Raw genomic sequence first — 24,117 nt, 5'->3', positions numbered from 1 at the left:
CTCAGCCGCCCCTGGGCAAGGGGAGGCTCCGTGCGGGCGGCCTCCTGCTGCCCGCGTGCCCAGGCCGGCGCTCCGCGAGCTGGAGGTTCGGGGACGGGAGGCAGGGCCTCCACTGGTGTCTCCGCTGCCCGCGCGGGGCCGCCGCCTCTGGGAGCGGCGGCCAGCGGCTGTGACAGCAGGGGGAGGGGCAACGCGCGCGGGGCCGGACCGGCGGGACCGCCGCGGGTGTGTCAGTGACACGGGCCCGGGCCGGTGGACCTCCCGGGGGTGTGTCAGTGACAGGGCCGGCCGGCGGACCCGTCGGGTTGTGTCAGTGACACGGCCGGGGACGGCGGGACCCGACGGCGGGGTCAATTACTGTCCGGCAGCGGCTTGGCCCCAGCTCTGGTGCCTTCCCTGTTTGCCCGGAGGGATTTCCAGCTCAAGAGGTTTCCCAGAAGTACAGTGAGAAGCCTGGGACAGAATTTAATCCCTTCTTCCCAAGCCCAGGCCCCGCCGAGGTCGTCTGACCCATTTACCCCGTGCTTGGCGGCTGCGGGGCAGCCCAGGGAGGTGCTTGTGCAGCACCCGGGGCTGTGCTTCAGTCAAACAGATACGAGAGACAGCTCAGCTCTGCAGGGCTCGGCGCACTCAGAGCCTCAGAGGGTTAAACTCCTGTTCCTCTCTCCCTCAGCACCCCATGAACCTGGTCTGCAGAAAGAAAAATGCTTTAGTGTGTTCAACTCTGACCTCATTTCCAGCGTTTTTTTTCCCTTATTTTGTAAGGCAGGAGCCTCTTGTGTAACTGCTGGGAGTGAGGGGGCTGCCTGGCCTGCAGTGGGGGGGGGACCAATCCTGCCCAGCACCAGGGCAGAACTGGGCCCTGTTGGAGGGGCTGTGGGGGCTCCCTAGGGATGGATATCGGGAGTGGGGTGGAATGACCTCGAGTGAGCTTTGCTCTGTGTATGTGTGCAAGACAGGAAAGGGAAAATTCCATTTCTTGGGGCCTGGGGGAAAGAGGTTTCTCTTGGAAGTGGCTGACAAGGACAACAGGGTTGGGAGAAGGATGTTGTTTCATAGAATCACAGACTGGTTTGGGTTGGGAAGGACCTTAAAGACCATCCAGTTCCACCCCCTGCCATGGGCAGGGACACCTTCCACTAGCCCAAACCCCGTCCAACCTGGCCTTGGACACTTCCAGGGCTGGGGCAGCCACAGCTTCTCTGGGCAACCTGTGCCAGGGCCTCACCACCTTCACAGGGAAGAAATGTCTCTGAGTGAGGTGGGAGGTCTCTGGATGAGCTGGGGGTGTCTCTGACACGGGAGGTTCAAACCACCTGCTACCCTGGCATTGTTTGAAGGGATTTGCAGCAGTCAATGAGGGGAGTGGCTTGGATCCAGTGGAGCTTCTAAGCCCTGGGATGATAAATGATGGGTGTTTCTGCAGCTCAGTTGTTGTTACTGGCCTGACCTGTAGTCAGTTCCACGCAGCTTTAATGCTGTTCTTCATCTTAAGAGTTTTGATCTTCCCATTGCTCTCATGGAAGAAGCACTCTGTCATGTCTTGCTCTTCCCTAAACTGAGTTTCTGTGTTTGAAACCCTGACTCTAGTGAAAACTGCCCTGTGGAAGAGGAGTTCTCTCCTACAAATGCCAAATGTGTCACATTCCAAGATAGCTGTACTCTGGAGGAGTTTTTAATTCCCTTGCTGTGGGGGCTCTGTGGCACCTCCTGTGTCTGTGCACAAGTGTCATTTCGGAAGGACCTGATGTTTTGAAGAGACCTGTGTTAACAGAGGCAAAGCAGCAAGAGTGAGAGGAGGGGAAAGGACAGCTCCAGCAGGAGAACCACAGAATCCCTGAATGCTTTGGGTTGGAAGGGACCTTAAAAGCCCATCCCGTTCCACCCCCTGCCATTGAAGGGACACCTTCCACTAGCCCAGGTTGCTCCAAGCCCCATCCAACCTGGCCTTGGACACTTCCAGGGATGGGCCAGCCACAGCTTCTCTGGGCAACCTGTGCCAGGGCCTCACCACCCTCTTTGGTGGGGTTTGGGTCCTTACAAAGGCTGCAGAGACGTGACAGGAACAGAATTCCCTGGAGTCAGACGGTGCAGGTGAGTCAGCAAAGCAAAGAGCTCGAGTGCAGGGGGCAGCCTGAGTGTCTTTGGGAAGGGAAATCTCATATGGGGGAATCTTATGTGTTATTTCCTCTTGTGTGGACCCTGATCTAAGTGGGACTACAGGAAAGGAAACGAATGACCCAAGGCTGAGTGTCACAGCAGGTGACTGCCTGGCGAGTTTGCTGCAGTGCCACGCTGTGCATGGGATCAAAACCCAATAGTCAGCTTGTGGAAGACAGCTGTGAGGGGAATGTTGGTTCTTACTCAGAGCAAAACTTGGCTGTTCTGTCATTATTGATTGCAGCTCGGGGCTTGCAGCAATTTCGGGTTGACAGGACGGGAACCTGTAAGGTGCTTAAAACAAACAAACAGAACGAAACCAGCCAAATGCTGTGTTTGTGTTCCTAAAATGGCCAGTCAAAACCTGATTTCATCATTCTGTGAAGGACAGAAATGTGTTGAATATCAAATCTAAGTTAGGATATACTGCTAGGAGTTTTCCAGGAAGAAGTGCTGCCTGGTGACATTACAAATGCTGTGGTTTGGTGTTTTATGGGTGGAAAATGAGTTCAACCTTCCATCACACTGATTTTTAAATGGTTTCTGTCACCAGCCTTCACCCACCTGACTGTGTGTGGTTCTCTGTGCTCGTCAGGCACAGTTCTGTCACAGACAGCAGTTCTGCCTGACTGGTAATGGTGGTTTAGCTGCACAGGTGTCACTGGTTTGGTTCAGATCAGATCTGTAAATCTGTGCTGTGGCTTCAGCAGAAGAGGTTGGTCAGTCCCTCATGAAGGTGAGTAAAGCTGTGTTTGTCCTGAGCATGGTGGTGTCATTGTGGGATGGGAAAGGGTGTTTGTTCCCCTCAGCTTTGGTCAGGGTTTGCTCCTAGCTCATCCCATGGCTGGGATAAGCAGCCTTTAGAGTTCGTGGAGGGCTGGAGCCCTGTCTGAGATGCAGATCCTGGCTGTGCTCCCTCGGTTCAGTTCAGGTCTGTCCCATGTGCTTTCTGATTATTTCCTTTTCTGCAAAGTCCTCCTGCCACCCCAAGGCAGGGAGCTGGTGCTGGCTGTGAGATCTGCTGTGCGTGGTGTGCATTCCACAGCAGCATCACGGGGTCCTGTCACTACCTGTTCCCTCGCCAGGTGCCCGGACGGGTTAAACTTCCCCGGGAATTATTCTGTGTCCTTTTATCAGCGGGAGACAAAATGTCGGCTGCTGGAGGGCAGCGGAACCATCTCAAACGCACACTATCATTTTCTGCTTGTCTTCAATTAAACTGATTACCAGACCTCTTTGTTGCTCGGCGCTCAGGCCGTCTCACACGCTGCCAGCGTGGACTTTGGCAGCGGCGGGCGATGGGATTTCCTGCATTGTTTGAATCTTTGCCGCTGACCTTCGAGGTCCTTGTTCTGGCACTGCCTCTGCTCTGGCAGGGGTGCAAAGGGCATTATTGAAAGCCTGAAAGGAGAGAGAAAGAATTGCTTTAAAGGCATTGAGGGCTCTTTGTACTCGGTGGCTCCTGGGGTCATTGGTGCAAAAGGAGGGGAATTGCTGGGGTTTTGGGATAATTACTGCTTTTTCATTGTTCTCATCCCACTCCAGATGACAATGGTGTGATTTGTAGTGAGTCATAAAAATAGGCCTTCCGTGCAGCCTTAAGCTTGTGTCTTCCCTTTTGGCTGAGGGGGGAGAAGCCTGATTTTTGTTCCTCTTGGGAAGTCTCGTAGGTGCTGGAAGCACTCGGCTGTGCCGTGGGGCTTTCCCAGCTCCATACTGGGGGGGCTGTGGAGGGCTCTGCTGGAGAGGCCAGCAGGGTTGTGCTGGAGCCCTGTTGCAGCCCATGCTGTGGGCACTGGTTTTGAGAAGACCCACCTAGAGGGACACCCAGAGGGACACGAGCCATCTGCCTCATCCCACGGGAGGTCACGGAACCCGCTCCTGCCTCCGCCCCCATCGCTGCGGCCGCTCTGTGCTGGTAAATCATTTGCTCAGCCTCTGCCTGCAGCCTTGTACCTTGAACCTGCTGAAGGTCTGGTGCAGGAACAGAGCTGTGCTCAGCTCTGCAAAGGCTGATTGCATGGCTCTGTGTTCTTCCCCTTTCCGTCTGGAGCCTTCCTACCCCTGTCAGGTGCCTGCAGTTGGTCTGGAAACAGCCTCGTGAAGGTATCCCTGGTGTGGCTGGTGCTCATGAGAAGGGCAGATCTTTGGAATGAGATACAACTTCTGCATTATTGATTCATTTGCATGGTATCGTGCAGGCTGGATTAAATTATCTGTAGTGTGATCCTGTACTTGATGTCATGGAATGACAGTGCTCAGGTTGGAGTAAGTGCTTTGTAACTCTGGCCTTATAAGTCCGTCAGGCTCTAGGGTTTGTTAAAGGGTTGACAGTGGTGCCGAGCTGTCCCACTGATCCTGTACCTCACCCCCTGCATTGCCATAGGTCTGTCTCCTCTGGGATTTGTACCCAGAAGAGAAGAGGCCTCTGTGTGGGACAGGGGCAACCTGGGGAGCTGCAGCTGCCTGAAGGAGCTTGGCCTCCCAGGGTGACTCATCTTGTGTTTCACTGGACCTGTAAATGAACTTGGGCACGAAACATGAGATGCAACAAGCCCAGTTGCTGTTGGAGTTGAAAGCCCAGGCTCTCTGTGCTGTGTTAGTGCTGAGTTTAAGCTCTTTTCTGTTGGGGAAGTAAAAGGCTCCAGTGGACAATCCAGGCACGTGACTGCTGGGCACGGTCATGGAAAATTGGCTCGGTTGTCATGTTTATTTGCTCTGATATAACTTTTCATAACACTGTCATGCAGCTTTTTCCAAGCCCACTGGAATGTGTTATTCTTTATTTCTTCCCTTCTGCTGTTTTTTTGAAGAAGCACTGTCAGAGAATCTGTGTGTAGCATTGATTTTTATTATTGTTGTGGATAATGAGGTACAACCTTCTCTAACTGACTAGCGCTCTTTTTTTCCCCCTTTTGTGGCACATTAGCACAGAACCTCTCTGTTTCTTGTAGCTGTAGCTCAAAATTATGATTTATAGCAGGAGAAACTAAAATAGCAGTTGTTAGCTCTTCCAGTCTGATAAAATCAAATTTGCCTGACTTTAGTCTCAATTCCTGCCTTGTTTTATCTCCGGGGAGGGAAGTCATCACTCTCTTGCCTTCTGCAGGGCTGGGTTGCTGAACTTATCCAGTGTTTTGTCATCTGAGAAGGTATTGAATAGCTTTGGTTTGTTCCTGTACAGAATATGCTGGTGTTTGTTTCTCTCTCTCTCTCCTGGAGTGGCTCAAGTGCACGTTACAGTAGGGAACAGCCCTATGTTGGGATATAAAGGTCACAAGTCTTTCCTTTCACCTCTCCAGCCGGTAGTCAGGCTGACATAACACGGGAGGTGGCAAGAAGTCTTTGCAGCAAAAGGAGCTTTTGGGGTGTTTTTCTTGAGGGAGACCTATAGACCAGTCAGTCCTTTCTGCGTGGGGTCTGTAGCCTTCTTTGTCCAGCTCTGGCACAGCTGATTCCCTCCTCTGAAGAAGAATTAGTGCTATTCCTGCATCCCACAGTCTCTCCTCATTGCTCCGTGTGGGAGACCTCCAGCACCAGCAGCTCTGTGACAGACAATACACTGACTGGTTTGCTCACCTCCCATTAAATGTTTCCAGCGTGACTATCAGGTAGTAACAAGAATATTTTAATGGATTTTTTTTTTTAATACATTCCAAAACGTATTTTAACTTCTCTGTCCGTTGTTGCAGGTGAAGGGGGAGAAGGGAGTCTGAATACTCACGAATGAGCTGTGATGGATAACAAAGATTCAGAAGCTGAGATCCACCCTCTGAAGACTGAGGATGCAAAAGCTCAGGAGAACCATGAGAACTCCGTGGAGAGGAGGATCATCAGCAAGCAGACGGCGGGGCTGTCCCGGCTGTCCCGCTGGCGCACGGCCGCCTTCTTCGTCTCCTTGTTCCTCTGCCTGGTCATTGTCTTTGCTTTCTCCTTTATCATCCCTTGCCCAGAGAGACCAGTGTCAGAAAAAACGTGGTTCCAAAACTACAACAACGCAGGTGAGTTTGCTGTAGCACAGTAAGTACTTACCGAGAGTCCTTTTGCTTTCTGTGCCACGAATTTGGGTTGTTGGACCTCCACCTAAGCACAGCGTGGAGCCAGACCTGCAGGAGTGCTGCCCTTGGGAGCCTGAGCTCTGAATACCTGACCTGGATAAGCAGTGGCCTGGCATAATTGGAGTGGCCTTCCAGGAGGTGTTTACAGGAGCTAGTGGAGAAATTACATGCTGCTCTGAAGCACTGACAAGGTAGCAGGCTGGCCTCATTTGTTAAAAAAAAAAAACGGGGAAGGGTATCTGGGAATGAATCTCTGTTGAAGTTTGCTCTGTAAAATGTTCCCTTGAAGTTTGAGCTGAGGTTGGAGACCATTAGGCATTTTTTCCTCCGTCCCTATGACTTTCTCCCTTTTCCCCATGACCAACAGGAAAGGAGAGAAGAAGAATTCCATCTTGTTGTTTTTATAAATTGCTTTATAGTTGCTATTGCTATTTTTATTCTAGTTGCTTTGGTTGGCTCTTCAGCCTGGGTCCTGCTCCTCAGTGGCTCAGCATTGGCTTCTGGGAGAGCTGTTCTTTAATCTTGTGTGCAGGAAGTGCTGGAAGTGCAGAGACAGTGCTCACAGCAGGGACTGAGCTGTGTGTGGTACTGCAGACATCCCAGGTGCTGCTGCTCTGAGCTCAAGAAGGCTGCTTTTAGCTGAGAGAGAGAAAGATGGAATATCTGGGTTTTCTGGGTGGGTTTTGGGGGGTTATTTTATGCTTCAAGAATAGCAACCCCACACCAAGACCAGAGTTGTTCTTAGTTCAACGTTGTTCAAATTCTGGCTGCTTGGCTATAAAAATAGACAAATCCACGGGGGGATAGCAAATTTAAAAAATCCTTTGGCAATAACTTCCTGTCCCTTGGTACTCGTGTGCGTGGCATTTTTTAATACAAAATCCAATTTGTCCTAACGTTACACTGTCCGAGATGGAGGCAGTGAGTAGGTCTCTAGGAATTTGTATTTTGCTCCAGCCAGCTCTGCTGTGGGCTGAGGAAATCCTCACCAGAGCCTGGCTTGTGGTCTCTTACAGTGGCCTACCAGTTCCTTGCTTTGGAAGATGTGAACGAAGACAAAGTGCAAGATGTCCTCTTTGTTTTCAAAGCCAGCAACAGCAGCAGCAGCTTCAACAGCTCCTGCTTGGATGAAGGTAGCTGACTCAGGGACAGAAAACCTTGTAGTGAGGGCTGTCCTTTCTCTTTTAGTTCTAAGTGGTGAGAGACTGGGAGATAAAACTGGGTGAGCTGGGTGGGGAGAGGAGCTGGGTGAGTCCCAGCTCCCGGCAGTGGTGCGGGGCAGCAAAGGTGGTGCAGGTAGAGCTCCCTCTGACATCTCTTCTCCTCAGGGCTGCCTTCTCCCTGTGCCTTTGTTGCTGCTGTGTCTGGCACGAATGGCAGGCCTCTCTGGGAGACTCCTGCAGCCGAGGATGTGGAGTGGCTGGAGTGTGGCATCCAGCAGCTCGGCGAGGCGGGGGCCCCGGGCTGCCTGCTGGTGGGGAAGCCAGTGGCCCTGACAGCCCTTGACCTGCGGACAGGTGAGTGTGGGCAGGGTCCTGCTGCCAGCCAGGGGATGGGGCCCTGGCAGTGTGACATGACTGGTACATGAACAAAGGGCTCTGAGTGTTCATTGACTTGAAAACCTCGCCAGAGCCATTCGCTGGGTGTCGAGGAGCTCTCTCAGCCTCGCTGTTCCAAAGGCTGGGCTCTGTGCTGGGGGTTTGTGCCAACCAGTGTTTCATAAGACCAGCCTTCCAACAGCTTTCTAAACAGGAGGAGCAGTCAGTAGCTGTGAATGTTACACTCTCAGGGCTGGACACACACCTCCACCTTGCAGCATTTCCCAGTTATTTGCGTGTGCGTGCCAGAACCGCCTGCAAGTGGGAAGAGGAGTGGGAGTTCTAGGGGTTTATGATTTTCAAATCATCAGGGAGAGCACTTAGATAAGTACTTGCCAGCCTGTTTCAGTAGTCCAGGATTTTACCTGGAAAGGTTTCTTCCTCTCTGAGCCTGGAGATGGAGAAATTCCTCATCATCTTGTCCAACATGGGGTGGGGTAAGGAGTGCCTCTGCTGCTCTGGGAGCAATGATCATCTGCTGCACCTTGAACCTTCCTTGCTGACAAAGCCTAAAATACATTTCCGTTTTGGGGATCACTGTTTCAGAGGTCAGAACAATGCATGTTCTCCCTAGGATCCCATTTTCTGTATCTGGTATTGAAACCCTCACACGCTGTTTTCCAAAAATTGTGAGAGAGAAAAAGCAAGAGGTACAGCTCTAAAGAACCTGAGGAAAATCTAGAGTAGCTTTTAATTTCCAGTGTAGATGGAAGTGTAGGTACACTCAGCTAGAAAGCTTCTGTACCAATGGAGATATCTTAGCACTATTTCTCTCATGTGTAGGCCTTAGCACAGGTTATTTTTAGACTATTAATGAAGTAGTTGCTTTCAGGTCAAAGTGTAGAAAGTTGGCTGCTGAGCCAAAGGCCTGTAACTAAAGACAGCCACAAAGAAGTAGCACAAGCATGGAGAGAAGGAGCCAGGCTAAGCTACAGGTCACAGCAATACAGTAAAGAAAACATTCCATAGATAACTTAAAAGCAAGAGAGGAAAATGTGCTTCAGATAGAGAAGTGGATAACCCAGAAGTTTACGTGTTTGATGCCTTTTTGCTGTTGAGTAGGTTAAAAGCAGTTTCTGAGCGTGGTTGACTTTTACTGGGGGTTAGGAGGGCAGAGTGGAATAAAATGTATTTAAATAGGCTAAATGTATTCAAAGAAGCAAAGTCTGACTTACATCACTGTGTGCTAAAAACAGTAGCCAGCACAGTCTTTAGCTGTTAATGATTCATCATCATGGAGGATTTGATGAGATTCCAGGGCTCTCAGGCTGTCTAGCCCCTGCCTGTAGGAAGATTGAAGTTAGAGATAGGCAGATTATCATCTGAAAGTGTCTGATGTGGTTTTGATCATTAAATGCTGATAAAGTTAGTGTTTTTCTGTCAATTCAAGTTGTGTTAAGTCGTGCTTTCTTCACTGCCAGAAGAAGTGACCTGAGCAAACAAGAAGGGAAGTGTAGGAGTGCAAGCTGCTGTTTGTGTGGGACATCTAACATTCTTGCATGTTTATCTTGCCAGCAAACTGGGACACAAGAGCTTAAGATTAACTGTTCCAGGTCAAAGCAAAAGTCTTTGTAGCTGTGTATTCCCTCTCTGCCAGGGCCAGGAGCAGAGTCTTGAGGAAGAGAATGGGAGTGTTTTGTTACACCTACTCTCTTCACCTGATCCTCCAGCAGCCTGCACTGTGAGCCCTCTGGTTAGCTCTGTTCTCCTGAGGGATCTGGCAGAAAAAGCAGCACGATGATCAGATGTGTGGAATTGCTTCTGTGTGAGGAATCACTAAGTAAACCAGAACTGCAACCTGGAGAATGTCTGTCAGGGAGGAAAGTCTCTGTGTCCTCTGCAGCTGCTTGAAGTGAGAGCTGAACTCAGTCATCTAAGTTCCAATTTTATTACTCCTTCCAGACAAAAAAAAAAACCAACCCTTTCACCCAGGTTAGATTTGCAGTCTAGGCACTTGTCTAATTTCCATCTTGGCTCCTCTTGCTGTGCCTCTGCTGTGACCCCGGGCTCTGAGGAAGCACCACAGCACTCAAAGTGTCAGACAGAATTGTCCCATCTCCTGGTGATGGAGCAGGAGGGGACTAGTTTCACAGTTCCTGCTCTTTGGGGGTTGGGTTAGAGCACGAAAAGCTTCTCAAGTGCTTGATGCTGAATCTGTCTCACTGTTACCTGTTTCTGTTAAGTCAGACTGTTCTTTTAAGAGACTGAGGTGCTTTCTCCCAAACTGCTCTCTGACCAGCAGAGATTAGACCTTTATGCATTAGCAGTGAATTTCATCAGCCTGGTCTGTCTTTGGTACATTTGGACTGTGCTGAAGCCAGGATGTTGTAATTTAAAACTCCAGTTCTCTCCTTCCTCTGCCTGCTTAGTGTCTTCAGGGGCAAAATTCTTTGCCTTCCCATGATTTCCTAGAGAAACTAGAAAATCTGCTCTCTTCTACTTCACATCTGTTGTCATAGTAACAAATCCAAGTGGTTTTTTTCAGTGTTGCAGTAAAAGCTTTGGAGGAATCCTACTGGAAATACATCCTGCCTTAAATTATTGCAGACAGCATCAGGTAGTAATTCCTTGGCCTTCAGTCCAGCTGCCTTCCTGACAAAGAGCAGATGATTACTTTGCATTCCTGACATGATAATTGCTGTGTAAAGGGAAGGGTCAGCATTTCCCCTCTGGGCACTTTGTAAGAGACTGGAGTGTTCCTTAAAACCTCCCAGCAGTGTCCTCCCCACCAGATTCCACTGGAGATTCCACTGGGCAATGACTGGAAAGTGGCCAACAGCCTTGGACAGAGTGGATGGAGTGGAGCCACTCAACTTTATGGAGCTGTTGAAGAGAAACACTCCCCCCCATATTTAAAAAAACAAAGCTTTTCTACCTCAGTTTACAAACAAGTTTGCATTCTTCAAATGGGAGAGAGGTGGGATGTGGCCAGAGATGTGGCTGGTCATGTCAGCATGGAACATCTGCAGGAACATTCTGCAGGGGGCAAGTTGCAGGAAAAAAAGGTTTTGCCAGGAGGAGCTGCAACACCGTGGTCAGAATTCAGCTGCTTTATGGTCTCAGAATGTCTGTGCAGATTTAGGTGCAGAGCAGCAGGGATTTAGACCCCAAAAAGGATTCTCCATGCCATGAACGTGCTGAGAAGCTTGTTAACCTAAGGCAAAAGGAAGGCAAGCTGTTCTTTGTGCCAGGGTTTTGGGTGCATTCCTGCAGGCAGCTAGGGTTACTTTCCAGTGGAAGATGAAATTGTGGATACTGGGATCCATTGGGAATGCAGAAATGCAAGGAAGTACCCCGTGATGAGCATAAATGTGGCTGGTTTGTGGTGCTGCTGGGCTGGAACAGGAGCATTCAACCTGAGGTGCCTCTTAGTGACTGTTTCACACTGTCTTCTAGGGAAGGTTCAGTGGAGACAGCCCAGTGACTTTGGAGCTAATTACACTCTGCTGACTCCTGTGTCAGTGATTCCAGATGTGGATAGTGATGGAGTTCAGGACCTGATAATCTTTATTGCTACAGGAAAGAAGGTATGTCCTCCTGAAGCTCTGATAACCCCAGTGGCTGGACCACAGGGCATGGCAGGAATGCTGTTTATTACCACCTTGTGGTCCAACAGGAAGTGCCCAGAAGCCTCTGATTTCTGTGGGTTTGGGGTGGGTTCTTTCTCACCCTCCGGGGATGTACTTGCAAATCAATGCAAGTGTTTTATGGTTTAAAAAAATAAAATAAATCAAAGAGCTGGCCAGGAATCCCTGCCCCTGTTCAGTCTGCTCTCCTCACTGTGTGTTCCTGGGCTGCCTGTGGAGAGAGCCTGGGCAAGATGAGCTTGCAGTTTTCTGCTTCTCTGCTCAGAGAAGTGGAAGTGAACAAACCCTGACAGCTTTGGCTCTTAGATCAAAGCACAGCTGACAGACAGTGCTTTTGTACCACCACTGCCCTTTTCTGATCCCTCCCCTCTCTCTGCCTGTGGTCTGCTTTTGCACTGCTCTCTTGCCAGTGTCACTGTGCTGGTTAATTCTGACCTGGGTTCATTCAGTTAAAGAGCTGCTGGTTCTGTTATCTCTGTCCCAGTATTGCTTTTCACATTTCTGAGAGGGGGAAAGTCATGTAGCTGAAACTGGTTTTGTACTAAAATACCTACATCTGTGATTGAGTGGCACAGCATTGTCTGCATGCCTGGTCTGTCCCACTCAAAGCACACAAGTTACAGCTCCCTGCAAGTCTCATGGGAGCAGTGGGAGCCCCATGTCCTCATACCAGAGTCACAGAATCACAGATGGAAAAGACCTCCAAGATCACCAAGTCCAGCCTGTGCCCCATCCCCACCTTGTCACCCAGACCTGAGCACTGAGTGCCACGTCCAGTCATTTCTTGGACACCTCCAGGGATGGTGACTCCACCACCTCCCTGGGCAGCCCCTTCCAATGTTTAACAACCCTTTCAGTGAAGAAATTCATCCTAATAGCCTGGACCTCCCCAGAGACAGTTTCCTCTCATCCTGTCACTTGTTCTCTGGGAGCAGAGCCTGACCCCCCCCTGGCTCCCCCCCTCTTGTCAGGGAGTTGCAGAGAGTAGAAAGGTCACTCCTGAGCCTCCTTTTCTCCAGGCTGAGCCCCCCCCAGCTCCCTCAACTGCTCCTGGTGCTCCAGACCCTTCCCAGCACCATTCCCTTCTCTGGACATGCTCCAGCTCCTCAATGTCCTTCTTGTCATGAGGGGCCCAGAACTGGACACAGGACTGGAGGTGTGACCTCAGCAGTGCCAAGTACAGGGGTACAGTCACTGCTCTGGTCCTGCTGGTCCCACTGGGGCTGGTATAAGCCAGGTGCCATTGGCCTTCTTGACCAATGTCTTCCATAAGAAAATAGGGTTTTGCTGTCTGAGGCATTGTTGTTGCCAGAGTCATCAGAAATTCTATCCTCTCTGACTCCTATGGTTCTCTTCTGTTCCCTTTCCTCCTTGCTTTTGCTATCCCAGTTATCTCAAGACTTTTTGTTTTTTTAATCTTAGCCAGCCAAGAAATGTTTGAATGTAGCCTCTGTTCTGCAAGACTGCCTTTTGATCTGTTTTCCATTTAAACTCTCTAGCTATCTTGGTATGAAATCCCTTCCTCCCTCCGGACTTGGCAAGCATTCTGTCAACTTAAGGAAAAGTATGTTCTTTTTTGAGAAATCACACAAACTGTAGGGAGCTTGAGTGGAGCTGTGCAGCTTGGAAAGGGCAGTCTGGTCAGAAGAGAGATTCAGAACCCAAGTGAAGGAGCTTTGCTGCTATCAAGGGCTGAAGCTGAAGGTTCCTGAAAGGGCAGAGCTGTGAGCAATCTGTGGGGAAGGGTCTGTGTGCAGGGGGTTTAGATGGCAGCTTTTTCAGAGACCCTCATTGACCCCCTACTTGCTGCAAACTTCAGCACCAATACATCCCAGAAAATGCAGTTTTCAGGATCCATGACCTCTGGCAGCACACAGAGGGGTTGGGCAGTGCAGGGGCTGACGTGATGTGTGTTCTCTCTCCCTGTGTGAATATGTTTGGCTGTCACTGTCCCAGGGCAGCTGCTGGACCGGTGCTTGCCAGTAAAGGTGATCCTGGTCTACAAGAGCTGGTTTGTGTCTCCTCCCAGTGCAGGAGGCTGGGAACAGCTGCTCTCCCTCTCCAGTTGTGTTCTCATTCTCCTCAGCAAACTTTGTCCCTTATTCACCTGCCAGACTCTCCAGATTCACTTCAGGAGCAGCAGATTTCCTTCGCTTCCCCAGTGCATCCCTTTGAAGGAAGAGGAAAGGGTTTCTGCCTGATTCAGCATCTCTGTGGATGCTGTTTCTCTGAGTCTGATGTTTCTCTTTTCCTTAATGTGCATTGCTCTCCCCAGACTGTGACTGTTGCCCAGACATTCGAATCTGATCCTGATTTTAACCTTTATTCCCCTGGGTGAAGTGTTTTTAGTGGATCCTGTTACCCTGCACAAAGAATAGAAAGAGAAAGGAACCCATCAGCTCTTTTATCCCCTTGGACTTTACATCAGACTTAAGAGGAGTAGATTAGGGCACTTAAAACATTTAGCAGAGCTGCCACGTGAAGCCAAGTTTCCCTTGTGTCCATATGGTGCTTTGTTTCTGCCTTTAGCTGCTCTCTGTCGTTGTCCCTGCTCAGATCCACTCAAGATCCAGGCTCTGTCCCTGGCAGAGCTGAGGCTGCTGTTCAACAGTCCTGGTCTGCAGGGAAGGTGGGTGGCAGAGGTAGCAAAATCTCAGGGTAAGTGGCTGTGCTGGAATTGGTTTTCAAACTTGCAAAAGTATTCACAGCAGAGGGGTCACCAAACTCGTGCCCACTCCTCCAAAACCAGGGAGAGACTTCCCGTCCGAGCCTGTGCTGCTCCCATTCAACTGCTGTTCACTATCAGTTTTAACCTTCTTGTTTTTTGGTTTTTTTAATCCCTTCCCTGTGTAGATTAAGAGCTTCATCCATTCAGGAAAGAATGGCAAGCAGATTGGCTCCACTGGCAGCCTGGCCGTGGATGGGAGCGCTCGCTACATCAGGCTGAACCTGGGCTCCTCCCCCTACTTCCTTTTCTATACAGGTACAGTTCTGCTTGGGAATTCAGTCTGGGAGAGTGATTGTAACTGTGAAATAGGGATTACTAAACATTTTTCTGTCTGAGAGAGTGTTTTGCATTCCTGAAAGCCATGTGGTGCTTCCACCTGGCCGAAGAGCTGTTCAGGGCCAAGAGAAGGGGGGGCTTCTGCTTAAACTGTGGTTTGTTACGTACTGTAGTGATTTTATTTAACAAATGTCAGGCATGTAAGGATTAAGCAGTCATTTATAGCAAATGATTACTGTGGAGCACTTGGATTATGAACAGATAAGATGTTAAAAGCATTCAATAGCAGGCTTGAATCTCAAAATACCACTACAACTCTATGATGCAAGCCCTAAAAATATGGTTTATCTGCCGGATCTGAAAAAATCATAGAGTTCAGAGCAGGGGCAGGATAACTTATCTCTCTCATTCTTGCATTTTTTTTTTTTTTTCACAGAAAACTCTCTCTATGCATATTCTCTGAAAGATCTGTACAATGCAGCAACTGGGATGGAAACTAAGCTTCCCAGCCTCCGGCAAGATCCTCAGTGGGAGAAGAACATTGACAGCCCCACGCACCGCGTATCCCTTCTCAGGTGTGAGGTTATGTCTTGGGGGCTGGTGGAGTGGAGGGTGCTGGTGTTGCTGTCAGGATGGGCTGCTGGGCCTTTGTTCTCTCCTGACTACGTGGCTTTTGGACTAGGAACACATCCAAAGCTTAGGAAGAGGGCTGGTGTAAATGGCCTTGTCAGGGGTTCGCAGAAAAACAGGGAGAGCAGGTTGGGGTTTCCTATTTGCATTTATTGCCCAAGGGAAAAACCCAAAACCTCGGAGTGGAATCCTCCAGGATGATTAATGATTTCTCTGTCCTTGTTCAGCTCTGGAGACTTTCGCTACCTGGCAAAAATTCCTGGGCAGCCACAGGAGAACATCTTGGTTGTAGACTCAGAGATGGCCACGCTGATCAATGGAAAGAATCTCCAGACTTTGTGGACCCTCAATGTGTCCCGTGCTTTGAGGTACTGTTCCCAGTGTGGGCTGGATGTGGCATTTCCAGGTTCCCAGCAACAGCAGTGTCCTGGCAGATGCTGGTTTTGTTTGTGCTTATTGTGTCATGTGCCCTCTGTTACCAAATGTCAGGGGCTGCTTCAGAACGGAGGAGCACAGAGCTCTGATCCCTCACTCTGTGCCTGCTGTGACGTGGCTGGGCTCAGAGTTGGGGTGGTACCAGGCTGACCCAACGTTGTAGCAGTCGAGTCTCTTACCAGGGCAGTTGTGGGAGGATAGAGGCTGCTTGGAAAAAGCAAGGTATGCCCAAGCCATTGGGGTGGGTTCTGATCTCTCTCTTCTCTTCCTCTCCCTCAGTAAGCCGCTGCTTGGTTACTACAAACCTGATGTTCCTGGTATTGTCCTGGAGAGTGAAATTGGACCCAACAAGAAGAAGGTTTGAAATCTCTTCCTTTTAACTTCACTTTTCTCTGTATTTCACAGCTCAAGCAGGCATTGAGTCAAGGACAGCTGGTGGGATGTGTTCTCTCTGGCTGATTTTAGGAGGCTTTAAGCTAGGAAAGGATCTCTTTCAACAGGTTATTGAAGCCAGCTCAGGCACTTTAATTCTCTTGTCAGCAAGAGACTTCAATGACAGAACTTTGAACCCCTTGAAATAGCTGCAAAACTTGTGACTTGAACGTGGCCCACCCCAGGTCTCACAGCTCTGTGATGCTCCACTTCAAGTATTTCCTCATCTTCCCATCTGTCAGATACTTGTTCCCATAGACAGTGTAGGGAGAGACAGCTGACCTGACTTGTCTCTCATGGCTTGTTAGATCCCTTTGTTACAAGTTCCTTTCCTTTCTTCCCTGCTAGGTGATGATTGTTGAGAGTGCATCTGGAGCAGTCCAGTGGGACCTGAATCTGAACTCGGGAGCAGAGAGTCCTGAGCCAGCCACACTTTCCACTGCGGATCACCGGTCCACCTTCCTCATCTGGGGGGACTACGAGGAGCCAGGCAATGAGACAGTGAGTCCTGCTGCTGAGGGGTTGCTGTGCTCCAGACATAGAGCCAGAATTGGGTGGAGCTACTCCCTTCTCCCAGATGACATTCTCATCTGTCTGTGCCACTGGCGCTGCAGCCTCCATGCTGGGTGTGGGTCTCTGCTGAAAGCACCCAGAACCCTGTGTGTGATCTGGTCTCTACTGGGTCCTCACAATGTCCATACCAGTGTCTCTGCTAGCAGGTGGTGGCACCAACAGCTTTTGTCATCCTCGGGCTGATTATGTAGAGAAAAGGAACTTGGTGGCTCTATGAGCAAAGTCACTGGGTGCCCAGAGCCCTGCCTTGGTGTGGCACTGTGAGTGAGGTGAGAGGCTGCTGCCCTGGTACCTTTGGAGGTGCTGCTGTTTCTCTGGGAGCCTCCCATGGCAGCACTGCATGCAGTGATCTCCTGTGGCCATGTGAATATCCTCTCTCTGCCCCAGGCAGCCTCTGGCAGCCTCAGTGCACAGCTCAGCTGCTGCAGAGCCCTCCGGGGCAGTGACAGGCAGTGTTGGTGACAGGTTGTGTCTCAGAGGGTGCTGAAGCACAGCTGAGCCTCCTCTGCTTTCCTCGCTCACTCTGCCAGCCCTGAGGTAAAAATCTGTCTCCTGCCTGCAGCAGGCAGGCCAGCTATTTTCAGGAAGCTCGGGGTGAGGAGGAGAGCACTGAGCAGAAAGCAAAATCCCAGCACTAGTTCCTAGTGACATCAGTCATGATGAGTTGGGCTGACATGGACAAGTGTCTGGATGAATCCAGTCCAGCATGAGTAATAGCTGAGCCAGGTGCTGGTGTTGTCTCTGGGATAACGTGTGGGTCTGTGTCCTGATCGTGTCCTGTTGCAGAGATCCACAGCTCCCCTCCAGAAGCTGTACCTCTTCCATCCTTCCTACAATAACGTCCTCTTGGAGCTCCGCAATAACACAGACCAAATAATTGCGTTCAGCGGTAAGTCCTCTCCCTCCAGCCCTCCAACAGGGAGCTGTGGGAGGACACTGGTCCCTCCTGGCCTCCCTGGGTGTGTGATGGTGGGTCTGGTGGCCAGGCTGAGCACGGAGGGCTTAGGCTGGGCGTTCCCTGTGCCTTGCAGCCGCGCTGTTTGAGCGGAGCCGTCACGCCTGCTACGTGCTGCTGAGGGGCCCCCGGCCCGGCCAGGAGCCAGGGCCCGTGTCACTGATGAAGAGGAAGGTGAAGGAGGATGTGTCAGAGAGCAAAGTGATCTGGCTGAACCAGGTGGCTGTGGACAGTGAGGAGTACATCCGAAACCGCCTCTACAGGATGCGATTCCACAGCCGGGACTGAGCCTGCCCAGGGAGGGGGAGAGGCTGCCCGGGGCCAGGCATCTCCAGGCTGCCTCTGCTCTGCAGCCGTGCTCTCAACAAGGCCAGATCATGGATTCAGATGGGAAGCTGCCTTTCTCGACCTGCAAACCAAAGCATGGCTGGCAGGGAAGCGCCCCCAGTGTCTGGGGACACCCAGGCTGTGGGGGCAGCTGCCAGTGCATCCATCCTCAGAGCTGATGGGACTTCAGTGCTTGGCCACCACTGAGGTGTCGTCAGCTCGGGGAAGAGGGCCCTCCCCTCCATCCCTCTGTGCCCGCAGAACTGTGCTGACTCGGGAGTGTGTCTGGAGGAAAACATGTGCTTGCTGGGGATGCTGGAGTGGATGATTTCTGGGGTGTTTGGAGCTCAATGTGTGATTTCCTTTCTGAGTCAGCTCTCCTGGCTGGGGGAGAGGTGCTTGGCTGCAGGTTGGTTTGCAATCACCCTCTCCTGGATTTGGGCCCTGCTTCAGTAGTGGTGGGTGTGTGTAGTGCCAGACCCCCTCCGTGCCTGTCCGTGGGGCTGGGGTCACCTGGGCCAGCAGAGCACAGGTTAAAGTGTTGTTCTACTTAGAAAATGGCCTTTTCTATTAAGAACAGCCCCACATGCCCAACTCTGCAGTCACCAACCTGCCTGTGTCTGTCTCCTCTGCTGCTTCCTTCCCAAGCAGGCTGTGCAGTGTTGGTGACACCAAAAGGGAGCTGGTCTCCATGTTCCTCCCTGCACTCAGTCTCATTATAGGTGATGAGCCCAGGGTGGCTGGTCCCTGGTGGTACCAACATCACCTCTCCTGATTTAAAGGAGCCAGAGGACCTAGGACATTTTTTTTCAGAGTAGAATTGCACTTTAACCTTTCCTGGGAGCTGGGATTGCTGCTCTGGGAAGCCCTGTACCCGAGTGGCAGTGCCAGCTCCCTGCTCATTCAGCCTTGCAGCTGCTGAGGAGCCTTCTCCAAGCACTGTCCCCTCTGCCAGGAGGTGGGCAGGAGCTCCATGCTGCTTCCCTGCCCTTGGAATTGAAGTGATGCTGGGTGGGGATCCTCGGGTGCCTCTCTGCCCAGCCCAGTATCCTGAGGGATGGGACAGGTTGCTGTGAGGAGATGACATGTTCCTCCTGGAGATCTGTGTAGCATCAGGGGGTGTTTGCTCTGCCCTGTCCTGGTGGGTGCCAGTGCAGGCTGTAGAAACAAGGTGCAAAGCCTGGAAAAGGGATTGAACTGCCTGCTCAGTCCTGAAGATAAAAACTAACCCTAAAAATAACCTCTCACAGGCTCTGCCCCCTCTGCCTGGAGGGGGTTTGGCCAGTGCCTCCCTCCCCTGCTGAGTCTCACACTGGGGGATGTGTAGAAACACTGTAGGATGGGAAACAATGCCAGGCTGTGCAGGGTCGGGCACTGGCTCTTCCCTTCAGCTGAGTCTGTGCCACAGGGCAGCTGCTGTCACCAGGCTCTTGGCACAGCTTCAGCCTTCCCAGTCTGAAAGCACGATGACCTGGGCTGCTGGACACACACCTCCTGCTTCCAGCTGGCCTGGTGGCTGCCTAAGGGATGCCCTGGCTCCCTCTGCCCAGTGACCAATATCCCAGGCAGTCAAGGGAGCCAGTCCTGGGGCATCCAGGCTGTGCCAGGGAGCCAGGAATGCTCCCTGGCGAGCACACCACAACCTTCAAAGCACCTTGAGCTCAAAATGGTGAGTTTCCCTCTCTTCCTCTCTTCACAGGCTGTTATCTGAGGGAGTCTGGGGTGGCAGGGATGTTCCCCTGCTGTGTCCCCCAGCCTGGGTTGCCTCTTTGCTCAGCACCTGAGGCCTGGCAGCCCCACAGGTCCCCATGCCAGCATTGCAGCCATAAGAGGCTCCAAGGCCCTTCAGCCACCCGGGGCAGAGCAGGAGTGCAGCTGCAGGTGCTGGGCAGGGGAACCCCAGGCTTGCATATTAGTCCAGCCTCAGTGTTGGATGTGGATTGTATCCCACTGAGATTCCCCTGGCAGGGAGTGGGGTGCCTGGGCTGTATTCTCACCACTCTCTCCCTCCTCTGATCCCTTTCCCATAGGCACACTGAATGTTCCTTCAGGGGAGCTGGATTTTCAGCTTTGGGGAGCTTTTCTGGCTTTAAGTCGTCCATTAATGTTTCCAGGTACTTTGGAAACGCAGATTTCCCTGTGGCAGCTCAACTAAAAGCATCAGTGCCAAACCAGCACCTTCTTAACAAAACCAGTCCTTTCTCCAGCTTATTTTCCTGTGTAATTGTTTTATTTGCATTATTTCCTGAATGACTTCGTGCCTTGATTCAATGACCCAGCTGGGTGGCGGTGGCGTATTATCACTGTGTTCTGTGTTAGCGTGATTTTTAACACTGAGACTGTTTGGTTTGATTCTTTAACTTATTGCAAATTGTGCCGTACAGGACTTGCTCTGACCGGAATGGTTTCAATAAACGCTCTTTTGCATTGTTTGTAAACGGTGCCCTGCTTTGGTGTTGCAGCGGAGGTTACACGAGGACCTCTGGGATTTTGGCAGCCCTTTGGGTGGCTCCTGAAGGCAGAAACACCCTCCTTTTCGGGAGGGATCCAGGTGTCCTGATGATGCTTGGATGGCTGAGGTGCTGCCTGCTGCCTGGCCTCACTGCGGGCAGCGACGGACCAGGAGAAGGGAGTGTGTGGAGGGAGGCTGGAGTTAGATAACCAGGCTGGGCCAGCCCATCCCTGCCCCCCACCCGGGGCTCCGTGACCTGGTTTTACACCCCAGTTTCCTGGTGCAGTCCATCAGCAGGAAAATCTCATGCCGGGGCTTGGATTTGGATCAAGCCGGAGGGAGACGCGTGGCAGGCGCTGTCTCCGGGCGTGTGGGACCATCTGTCGCTGCCCGGTGCCTGCCAGCCCAGGGCCCCCAGCCCCATCCTGTGACCGAGGCTCCAGCAGCTTCCACTGCCCCCAGGCTCCTCTGTCTGCCCCAGCACTGAGCTCAGGATGCCCCCTGCTCCATGCCAGGGATCCCGGGCTCTGTGGCAGGGAAGGATACGAAATGCCCAGCATTCCAGGGACCACGGTGTTTGTTAGCCGGGATATGGGCTGGGAACACCCCCAGCCTGCTCCTCTCTGTGGGTCCCTGGGTGCGTGTGGAGCGGGGTGAGCTCCAAGGGTGAGCACTGGTGGGCACCAACCCCCCTCTCCTTTATGTAACCACCACTGATAATCCCCCACAGCTGGGGCTCGGCTCCCAGGAAGGGAATAATCCTGCCGTGAGATCCTCGCCCTCTGCTCAGATTATCAGTCCAGGGGCAGGGAGAGTGGCTCAGCTGGCCAGCCCTTTGCTCCCTGCCAGCCCACAGGGCCCTGGCAGCCCGGGTTTGCTGGCCCCTGGCATCTCCAACCCTGTTCCCAAGATGGTCCTCCTGACCTGGGGTCTGCACTTGCTGGGTGCTGCAGGCACGGGAGGGGGTTGCTGCCAGCACGGGGGTACAGGACACAGTCCAGCCTGGAGAGGTGGCCAGCACCTTGTGCACCTCAGACCCTGCTATGGCCTCCCTTGTCCCCCTTCCCCAAAAACCAGGGGAGCCTCAGTGTTCCCCCATGGAGGCTTTATTGTCCTGTGCCCGGGGTGGGGGGAAGAGGAGGGGGTGACCCCGCACCAGGCCGGCTGGGTGCGGGTTCCCCGAGGGAGGGGAGGGTGTGGGGATGTGAGCGGGGGCTGCAGCGGGGCCAGCCTGGCCCCGGGGGGTTGCTGGGCAGGATATGGCTTTCTCTCCTCAGTGCTACTGCCGGCAAGGGTCCCTGCGGCGGGGCTGGGGTGTGCTGGGTCAGGGGGTGCTCTCATGTCCCCGCGGGGGGGGCTGCAAGCCCCCTCCAGCTCTCCCCGTTCCTCGGGGACGGGGGCAGTCGAGGGGCTCCTGCCCCTCTCCTCGGCATCGCCCGCGGGCAGGAGCAGGGCCGGGCTGGGGCTGGAGTGCCGCTGTTTGCGCATGAAGGGGAAGACCCTGCGGGCAGAGCGGGGTCAGAACCAAGGAGGGATCACCCAGCGCCCCAAGGGGGACGGTCCCAGCCCTCACCGCTTCTTGGTCTCCGGGGGGATGATGGCTTCGGCCAAGAGGTTTTTGTAGAGGTCCGACTTGAGGAACCGCGGGTAGGAGTCCTGGGCGAGCAGAGGCGTCAGGATCCTGCCCAGCCCTGCCCACCCAAGCCCTGCCCTCACCCACCTTCTTCATCAGCATGTAAATGTGCATCTGGGCGTCGTCCATCACGTATCGATGGGGCGTCTTGATGCCCTCCAGCGTCCGCTCCATCGTCTTGCTGTCGATGTTCACCCAGCGCGTGGCCCCGGGAGCCAGGAATTGTCTGGGAAATCACAAACAGTGCTGAGCCCGGCCCCGCAGTGGGACCCTCCCCCAAACCTTGCCCCCCAAACCCTGGCCCCGCTGGCACTCACTGGTAGATGGAGTCCACGATCTCCGCGATGCGGGACTGCTCCCCGTAGCGCAGCTCCTCACACGCCTCCCAGAAGCTCAGGTTCTCGGCTGGGGAGGGGCATGTGGCACTGGGCACCCCCATGGGCAACCCCCCAAGGCCATTGTGGCTGGGCATGTGGCCCTGCAGCCCCCCTGGGATGGAGCCAGCTGGGATGGTGTGGGGCAGTGGGTCCAGGGGAGCTGGGGCAGGTTAGTCAGGAGGCACTGGGATGGGGTGGTAGATTTGGAATGCCAGCATGGGGAGGTGGGTTGTGTGATGCCAGGACAAGGCCATGGGTTGGTTTGGTGGTGTTGGGATTGGCCAGTGGATTAAGGACTACTGGGACACCATGGTGGGTTTGAGGTGCTGGGATGGAGTGAGGGGTCTGGGGGTGCCAGGACACAGCAGTGGGTTTGAGGGTGTGGGGCTGGGGCCGCTCACCACTGAACTCCTTCTTGAGGAATTCGAGGAGCTGTGCCCGGCCCAGGGGATCCATGATGAGCTCGCTGAAGTTAAAGCCCCAGCGCTCCACACGCAGTTTCGTGGGGGTCGTCACCCTGCAGGCAGCACCAGCACTGGGGCTGGCAGCCCATGGCTGCCTGTGTGACCCCACACCCCGTCCTTGGGTCGGGGTACTGGGGGGTGTGGGGCAAGGGTGCTTACGTGGGGGCGTTCATGGCCCAGTACGTGGTGTCGTCCGTGATCCAGGGGTTGCTGGGCAGGCAGCCGGACATGATGGGGTCGTGGGGCACGTACTGCTCGTTGAACTTGATGTACCTGCCGGGAGCGGTGGCTGGAGGTGGCCAGGGCCACCGACCCCAGGCACTGCGGGGACCCCACGGGGATGTGGTGGGGACATGCCCGGGCTCTGCAGAGCCTCAGCTCCACTCCCTGCTGAGGGTTACGGTGCTGTGGTGCTGCTGCCTGCCAGCTGCAGCAATGTGGGTGCCCCTCTCACCCCAACAGGGACCTGGCCTGAGGCCGGGACAGCCACTGCCACTCACCCCTCGAGGCAGATGGAGGACTTCACCCTGGTCCTGGCCATGGCCTTCCTGCAGTACTCAATCTGGGACCAGATGCAGGGGAGATATTGGGGTGCCCGGCAGCCCGTGACCCCAGGAGCCACCCCCAGCCCTTGCCCTACTCACCTCCCGCTTGTAGTAATCCATGTTCTTGGTCTGCAAGAGACAGGCAGGGCTGGGTGAGGGCAGGGCAGGGCCAGGACATGGTGTCCTGCCATCACCACCCTGGCAATCCAGGCATCCAGTCCCCCACCCCAGGACCCTGTAGCCCATCCCCGTGGCCTCCAGTCTCATCCCCTCAGCCCTCCTGGCTCAGCCAGCACAGCCCATGGGGTGTGACCCCCCACCCCAGTGTGACACCAGCCCTAGGTTAGTGACACTTACGTGGGCAGAGGACACGGTGCACGGCGCAGAGAAGAGAAAGTGGGTGGTTAGTGAGGACAGACTGGGGGTACTGGGGCAGCATTAGTGGGGTCACGACACAGGGAGGGTTAGAGTTAGGGTTAGGGCTCCTGGCAAGGCAGTGCCCTGCAGGGATTAGAAGTGCTGGCAGAGGGGGATGGTGGGTACATGGACAAACACACAGACCCCCCGGCTCAGCAGGGGCAGGGCACAGGGTGGACACACAGATGTTAGCAGAGCTGGGGCTCACCACCCCCCTCCCTCCCCAAATGTGGACAGAGCCTGTGGTGGGATGGATGGGCACCCACTGGGGCAGCTGAACACTCTGTCACAGGCACATGGCTGTGCCCTTTGCCCACTGGCAGCCCCAGGGGTGCCTGGACCCCTCCACTCACCAGCTGGACACGGGTGGTGTGGCAGTTCCTGCGCTCGGGGCCCTGCTCCAGCACATTGGGGGCTCCCGGCTGCAAAAAGAGCATCGTGATGGAGGCTGGGGGACCCTCTGCGCCCCC

At 53.4% G+C, this 24,117-nt stretch overlaps 2 protein-coding genes across 5 annotated transcripts in view; one reads left to right on the top strand and one right to left on the bottom strand.

Moving 5' to 3' along the window:
* The first annotated feature begins 1,977 nt into the window (after positions 1-1,977).
* Positions 1,978-20,197, top strand: FAM234A (family with sequence similarity 234 member A). Of its 4 annotated transcripts, none has more exons than XM_018067511.2 (12): positions 1,978-2,094; positions 5,853-6,161; positions 7,235-7,351; positions 7,547-7,735; positions 11,213-11,343; positions 14,257-14,386; positions 14,844-14,982; positions 15,265-15,405; positions 15,752-15,830; positions 16,253-16,405; positions 17,264-17,366; positions 17,509-20,197. In XM_018067511.2, the coding sequence occupies exons 2-12, from the start codon at positions 5,897-5,899 to the stop codon at positions 17,718-17,720; spliced, it is 1,659 nt and encodes a 552-aa protein (XP_017923000.1). In that variant the 5' UTR covers positions 1,978-2,094; positions 5,853-5,896; the 3' UTR covers positions 17,721-20,197. The 4 variants fall into 4 exon arrangements, with proteins under 4 accessions (XP_017923000.1, XP_017923001.1, XP_017922999.1 ...); XM_018067512.1 differs by lacking the exon at positions 1,978-2,094 and adding an exon at positions 2,773-2,896; XM_018067510.1 differs by lacking the exon at positions 1,978-2,094 and adding an exon at positions 4,009-4,266.
* Positions 20,198-21,030: 833 nt separating this feature from the next.
* Positions 21,031-24,117, bottom strand: part of RGS11 (regulator of G protein signaling 11) — a 4,711-nt gene continuing 1,624 nt past the window's right edge. Inside the window, exons 6-15 of the mRNA XM_018067670.2 lie at positions 24,001-24,069; positions 23,330-23,359; positions 23,186-23,247; positions 22,845-22,958; positions 22,623-22,738; positions 22,162-22,249; positions 21,932-22,070; positions 21,785-21,867; positions 21,495-21,712; positions 21,031-21,158 (exon numbers count right to left, since the gene is read on the bottom strand). Coding sequence (XP_017923159.2) covers positions 21,031-21,158; positions 21,495-21,712; positions 21,785-21,867; positions 21,932-22,070; positions 22,162-22,249; positions 22,623-22,738; positions 22,845-22,958; positions 23,186-23,247; positions 23,330-23,359; positions 24,001-24,069 — 1,047 coding nt within the window. The remainder of the gene's footprint in view (positions 21,159-21,494; positions 21,713-21,784; positions 21,868-21,931; positions 22,071-22,161; positions 22,250-22,622; positions 22,739-22,844; positions 22,959-23,185; positions 23,248-23,329; positions 23,360-24,000; positions 24,070-24,117) is intronic.

Source organism: Manacus vitellinus, unplaced genomic scaffold, assembly GCF_001715985.3.
Source record: "Manacus vitellinus isolate BGI_N305 unplaced genomic scaffold, ASM171598v3 scaffold_12_pilon, whole genome shotgun sequence".
NCBI lineage: Eukaryota > Metazoa > Chordata > Aves > Passeriformes > Pipridae > Manacus > Manacus vitellinus.
Note: the sequence above shows the minus strand (reverse complement) of the source record. Positions and strands in the feature narration are given on the sequence as shown.